The 6,742-nt window shown below is 44.5% G+C and overlaps 1 protein-coding gene across 1 annotated transcript; it reads right to left on the bottom strand.

Annotated features, from left to right (window-relative positions):
* Positions 1-1,066: 1,066 nt before the first annotated feature.
* IL9 (interleukin 9) lies at positions 1,067-4,265 on the bottom strand. Its single transcript, XM_044948671.2, has 5 exons — positions 3,847-4,265; positions 3,696-3,731; positions 3,579-3,611; positions 2,475-2,606; positions 1,067-1,241 (listed from the first exon to the last, which is right to left on the bottom strand). The coding sequence occupies exons 1-5, from the start codon at positions 3,958-3,960 to the stop codon at positions 1,131-1,133; spliced, it is 426 nt and encodes a 141-aa protein (XP_044804606.1). The 5' UTR covers positions 3,961-4,265; the 3' UTR covers positions 1,067-1,130.
* Positions 4,266-6,742: the final 2,477 nt, after the last annotated feature.

Below are 6,742 nucleotides of genomic sequence, written 5' to 3'. Positions count from 1 at the left end.
AGGGTTTATCTACTTTCTGCTCTGACCCAGATCATCTGCTTCTTCAGAATGGTCAAGGGCTTTCCTCTCTTACAAACACACATGCCCACATTCTTGTGTATCCTTCATCTCCTGGCCTGACCAAACTGCTGCCTTCTCCCATTTCAGATACATAGTTGGCTTTTCAGGACCCCAAATGCCTTGGCAGTGCCCTGAACATCCCTCCAACAGAACCCATAGATAGCGTACCTCAGGTCTGCCTTTGGCCTCCCCTACAACACCCTCAGACTGTCTGCCCACTCCCATGTACCCTTCCTAACAACCCCAGACACAGTTCATGAAGCTTCAAGTTTTTTTTCAGGGAATAAGCCTTACAATTATTACAGGAGTATTTGATCCATCAGGGGCTTCCCTGGTGGCTCAGACAGTAAAGAATCTGCCTGCAATTCAGGAGACCTGGGTTCGATCCCTGAGTCAGGAAGATCCCTTGGAGAAGGTAATGGCTACCCACTCCAGTATTCTTGCCTGAGGAGTTCCATGGACAGAGGAGCCTGGTGGGCTACAGTCCATGGGGTCACAAAGAGTTAGACACAACTGAGCGATCAACACTTCTCACTTTCACTTGACCCATCAGCTCATTGACAGAGCTTGTACCTTTCTTTCAGAGAAGGCAATGGCATCCCACTCCAGTACTCTTGCCTGGAAAATCCCATGGATGGAGGAGCCTGGTAGGCTGCAGTCCATGGGGTCGCTAAGAGTCGGACACGACTGAGCGACTTCCCTTTCACTTTTCACTTTCACGCATTGGAGAAGGAAATGGCAACCCACTCCAGTGTTCTTGCCTGGAGAGTCCCAGGGACGGGGGAGCCTGGTGGGCTGCTGTCTCTGGGGTCGCACAGAGTCGGACACGACTGAAGTGACTTAGCAGTAGCAGCAGTAGCTTTCTTTGTTCTGAGCATCAAGGAACAAATAAGCACCTGCAGACCAGATTGAGCTTTTTTCCCGTATCTATTTATTCCAAAATAAAGACATAAAATTTTAAACAAATTATTACAGCTGATTTTAACATGGCTTATTTGATTTTTTAAATTACAACAACTTAAAGAGGAGGCTTTCTAAATTCAATAAATAGAATAAATAACATTTCAGCTTCATGCTTTGCCTCTCATCCTGTCATTCTGGAAACTTTCCAGCAGAGCCTTCAGAAATGTCAGCGTATTGCCTGTTGTGGTTCGGTTGCATGGCTGTTCACAGGCAAAAGACTGTGGGGATAAAAGTTGACAAAGGCAGAGTGACTAAAACAGTCTGGAGCCCAGCAACCCCAGAAACTGCCCTGCCTAGAGCCTGGTGAGCAGGAGAGGGTGGTCATTGGGAATGGAGGGTGTGCAGGCAGTAAGGGGGCTTGAGGTAAGGAGCAAATGAATGAGGCTCCAGGGCTAATATTTTGTGTAGGTAGCATGGGTGCTTGACTTTGTGGTAGGATTTCAGGTGCCTGCTTGCCACACACACGCACACACACACACACACACACGCACACCCTTATCAAGGGGTCCTAAATCTTATTAGAGGATGTCTTCTTGAGATACTTTGAGGCTTAAAATTTTGTTATTGTCCTGTTTGGTTGTCCTTCCAAGGTTGTTTTATAGCACAATGACTAAGAACAGGATTTGGCTGTTTTATAGACCAGAGTTCAAATCTCAACACTGCCATTTGTTAAACATGTAGCCTTGGGCAAATCAGTTAACCTCACTGAGCGTCAGTTTCCTCCTTCACAGCTTAGGGTGTAAGTCTGACAGTTGTCATTCAGGTAGGTATTCACTGAAACAGTATAAATGAAGCACTTAGAACTGCATGCTGTTGATGGCAGAAGCCTCTGCAATCCAGTAACTGAGTGAGGAGGGGCCCTCGTAGCAATAGTAATGAAATAGTTTACCTGCTGCCCTTTCCTCCAGGGTCTAGGGTATATATATATACACAGGCATTCAGGGCACGTGACAAGCTTCCACCTGGATGTGGATGTGTCTGCCTTTAAACACCTCCCAGTTCAGTGGAAAGAAAACCTGTAACTCACAGGTCACATCGTCTACTCAGCTAACTGAATCTCTAGGATAATTTAGAATGGTATGGGCTATAGCCCTGATTCTCAAGATTTAGCTTCTAATTACAATGTGGCTAGATTCTTTCATTATTCAAGAGATGGAGAGAAGTAAAAGCCAACAGAGAGGTGAGTGTTTTTTAAAATGAGATGGAACGATGAGTCATCCGGGCAGTTTCGTTCAGTTCAGTTGCTCAGCTGTGTCTGACTCTGGGATTCCGTGGCATCCAGGCAGAGCTCACATTAATTCTCTTGTTCTGAATAAGTTTCTTAGATGTCTCTAATCAACCCTGAACTACCAGTTCCAACCTTATCACCCTTTCCCATTCAGGTGGAGTTGGCATTGACATTCTCACAGGAATAACTAACCAGAGCACATCACAGATAAAAACACACTTACTCCACACTTGTTGTTCTTGAGGGTTACGACTATTTTCTTCACCTGGTTGACAATTAGGTGGAATCTCGTGTTCACTGTGGAGCTGCTCATCTGTGACAAGCCCTCTTGGAAGCATGCTGTGGAGCAGTTGCCCTGGTAAATAACAGGGAGTTAGGAAAAGAAACACCCAGAGGCATCTTTGAGTAGGAATCACAAAGAGAATGCTTTTAGAGGTGATTTTAATTTAACCAATGTAATCTAAACTTGGGCTTCCCAGGTGGCTCAGTGGTAAAGAATCCGCCTGCCAATCCAAGAGATGCAAGTTCGATCCCTGGGTTGGGAAGATCCCCTGGACAGGGAAATGGCAACCCACTCCAGTATTCTTGCCTGGAGAATCGCATGGACAAAGGAGCCTTGCATCCACGGCATCACAAGTGTTGGGCACGACATAGCAATGAAACCACCACCGCCATTGTTTCCGCAGTAGCGAAAACTGTGGATTACAAACCCAGGGGATGGGCTAGGTCATGAATGTGTGGTTCCTCCCCAGAAGGTTTCCTCCCCGGAAACCCCTTTTACTTCCCCCCACCCGCAATCTCAGATGCCCTATCCTTCCGGAGGGCAGCCTTCAAACCTTGCCATAGCCACTATAAATCAGCTAAAGGGAAGGACAGGGAGGGAAGGAGAGAAGCAGGGAGGGACAGACAGAGGGAGAGGACAGAGCATATGGATAGCTGAGGCCAGAGGAAGGACAAAGGGCTGTCGCCTTATCTACATTGTTTTGCAACCCTGGCGTTACCAGCAAATGCATTAGAAAATAATGCTCTATGAACTACATCATTTATTCCATTCTCAGTCCCAGTTTGTGTACATGGCCACTCATCTCAAAACACATTCAAGATTCTTTTTATTGAAAAGTGTTCAGACTTCTCAAGGAGACTAAATGCAAAGAAATGTATACAGTATAGAATTTCAAGATTTTGAAAGGTTTTCAAAATTGTTACTAATCTGTAATGATTGTAATGAAGTCACACTTTCTTACTTAACATACATCAAATAGAACAATTTTGACTTAAAAGCTTAAGAAAAAACAAGATCAAGATAATTCACTTTTACTATACTTACAGAGGAAATGGGCAGACACAAACAATCAGTCGCCTGCAAAAGAGAAATTTCAGATGTGAAGATCCCAGATGTAAATATTAAAATCCGTCTGGAAAGTTCTTAAGAGCATCTACTTACATTGGTGCTGCAGCTGCATTTTGAAGACGTGTCTTTCTAGAAAGTAGAGAAACAAGAACTCGTGAAGAGTGGCGTGTTTTTCATCCTCATATATTTCACTTAAATTTTCAATTGCTGCCTTTCCCACTGGCGCCCCACCTCTGCATCTTACCTGCAGGTTGTCGATGAGGTACACAACATTCCTGATCCCTGTCAAAGTGAAACACCCCTGGCTGGCTGAAGAGCAGAGGAACAGGGCAGAGGCAAGGACCACAGCCAGGAGCATCTTGACACAGAGCTGGAGCTTAGTCTTCAAATGACTTCAAATGCCTTCAGATCACATTGTATTTAAAGCCACAAACATGGGAAAACCCTGACATCAAACTGATACCAATGCCCACTTTTTCTCTGTAAGTTTGGGTCACTTGACATTGAAAAAAAAATGTGTATGTATACATATATCTCAAACTGAGTCACTTGGCGAAGACTATGTTACCTTGTCCCAGGAAGTATCATTCCTCAGAAATGATGCTTTTCAAAAAGTTAGGTACCACGATGCTGTAGGAAAAGCTAAAGATCTTAAAACGATAATTTTTTTTAAGGTTCTGGTTGTGAGAGTGAAAATACTTTCCATGAAGCCCAGGTCTGTATTTCCCCCTTTTTACTTTATTGGAAATGCTGATATAAGAGCCAGTCATCGGTATTCTAACGAAGGGGCGGGGGGTGGAGAAGATGAGAAATAGCACAGGAGAGTTGTCATGTCATCAGGGTTTTGCAAGCTCAGTCACATCATTGCTACTTCAGTCTAGCTATATTCTACTCCCCAATCTTAACCTTGTTTTCCATGCCTGGAGCCAGATTCTCTATCTCACACAAATGAAATGCATCTTTGAACAAGTGACTGAAGGAAGAAGTCTTCAAATAAGGCACAGGAATGCGGCAGCAATGCCTGTTAAAACTGGCCTGGAGGATTCCTTGGCATCTTTAAGGAACTTCCATAGCACTGTGCAACATCCAGTTAAAAACTCTGTGCTCAAAATAAGATAATAGTTAACATTTACTGAGTACTTAGTACATACTCGGAGAAGGCAATGGCACCCCACTCCAGTACTCATGCCTGGAAAATCCCATGGACGGAGGAGCCTGGAAGGCTGCAGTCCATGGGGTCACTGAGGGTCGGACACGACTGAGTGACTTCACTTTCATTTTCATTTTCATGCATTGGAGAAGGAAATGGCAACCCAGTCCAGTGTTCTTGCCTGGAGAATCCCAGGGACAGGGGAGCCTCGTGGGCTGCCATCTATGAGATCACACAGAGTCGGACACGACTGAAGTGACTTAGCAGCAGCAGTAGTACATGCTAGCCACAATTCTAAGCACTTTATGGAAATTAAGCCATGTAATGCATACAGCCATCAAATGAGGTTCGTGCTAATTTGTCATCTCCTTTTTAAATCTTTTAAAACACTGACTGCAGCTTACCTTCTTGATTTTTTGGCAAAGCTGTTCTTATCACTATGAGCCAAAAAGCAGTCTTACTGTATCCTTAAGAAGTGCGTAGTATAATTATCCACATTATTTTATTTTATAGATGGGGAAACTAGGCACAGAGAGGCAATTTGCCCAAAACCAAATTTGCCCAAAAGTACACAGCCAGAAAGCAACAAATTTTGTCTTTAAACCCAGAAGTCTGACTTCCAGGTCCAGACCTTCATATTTTGACTCTCCTGCTTTCCTGTGTGTGTGAGTGTGTGTGTGTGTGTGTGTGTGTGTGTGTGTGTGTCTGCCTTTTCCATCAGGATATGTGCCGCCTGGGGATCTAGCTCACCCCTGTATCCTCAGCACTAGGCAAGTGCCTGGGGAACAATGGGCCATTACAAAATGTTATGGGGTCAAATCACTAATATGAAAAGTTTTCGAAATAGTAGTAAGGAAGGTGAACATAAACTGAGATTTTATAAGGTTTTTAGATCTAGTTTCCAAGGTGCATATTTGGAGGTGTGTGCACTTAAGAAAACGCATCTTCTACACAACAGAGACTGCAAAGGCACTTTGCTGGGCATTTGTGCCATAGTGGCCGACAGGCACGAGTCCATACGGTTTCTCACCACTCCTCCTCCTGCTGTAAGAGTGCGTGACATTTTTGCTTTTCTCAGCGCACGTTGTTTCTCAGGGGTGATGATGGATCACTGGTGTGTGGCTGCACTAGAGAAAAGGAGTATCTTGGTGGCAAATAATATAAAAAGAAATTGGCTTTCTGCTTAATTCCTCAAATCCTCCCATCTCTCTGACTTCCAAGCCTATGTTCTGCAGGCATGAAGAAGAAGGTTCAAAGGCCCCCTAGCCTCCTAGCCTATGGTATGGAGAAGGAAATGGCATCCCACTCCAGTCCTCTTGCCTGGCAAATCCCATGGACGGAGGAGCCTGGTGGGCTGCAGCCCATGGGGTCACGAAGAGTCAGACACGACTGAGTGTCTTCCCTTTCATTTTTCACTTTCATGCATTGGAGAAGGAAATGGCAACCCACTCCAGTGTTCTTGCCTGGAGAATCCCAGGGACGGGGGTGCCTGGTGGGTTGCCATCTATGGGGTCACACAGAGTTGGACACGACTGAAGTGACTTAGCAGCAGCCTATGGTAAACACTTTTATTACCAAGCCTGGAATCTATTCCCTTTCCCTGAAAGTAGGACCCTGATTAGTTCAGGGTGGCAAGTGCCCAGCCAAACATTCACTTTTTAAGGCTCTCTTGCTGCTGCCGGCCACCATGTGACATGTTCTGTTCAATGTGATGTCTGTATAATTCTTTTGCTTTCTTGGTAGAAGGAGAAAAGAGTAGCTGAAACCTCTCCTTATCAGTTTGGGTGTGGATGTGATGGCAGGAGCTTCAGCAGCAATCTTATAACCATGAAGGAAAGAATAAGAGAATTGCAACAATAGCAACACTAACACTTTACATAAACAGAAAATAATCATAAAAACAATAAAAATGAAACTGTGAAACAAGAGAAAGTAATGATAAGAATAGAAGAGTGGTCCTAAATTAATGCTAGGTTTCACTGCCTACTGA

This window comes from Bubalus bubalis, chromosome 9, assembly GCF_019923935.1.
Source record: "Bubalus bubalis isolate 160015118507 breed Murrah chromosome 9, NDDB_SH_1, whole genome shotgun sequence".
NCBI classification, from domain to species: Eukaryota; Metazoa; Chordata; class Mammalia; order Artiodactyla; family Bovidae; genus Bubalus; species Bubalus bubalis.
This window is presented reverse-complemented; position numbering and strand designations above follow the sequence as displayed.

Excerpts from the sequence above, each read along its gene's own strand:
- IL9 (XM_044948671.2), bottom strand. The coding sequence starts at position 3,960 with ATGCTCCTGGCTGTGGTCCTTGCCTCTGCCCTGTTCCTCTGCTCTTCA. Across the intron at positions 3,732-3,846 it reads ACCTCATCGACAACCTGCAG|AAAGACACGTCTTCAAAATG; the intron begins GTAAGATGCAGA and ends TCTACTTTCTAG. Across the intron at positions 1,242-2,474 it reads TCAAGAACAACAAGTGTGGA|TCTTTTGCCTGTGAACAGCC; the intron begins GTAAGTGTGTTT and ends TTATCCCCACAG.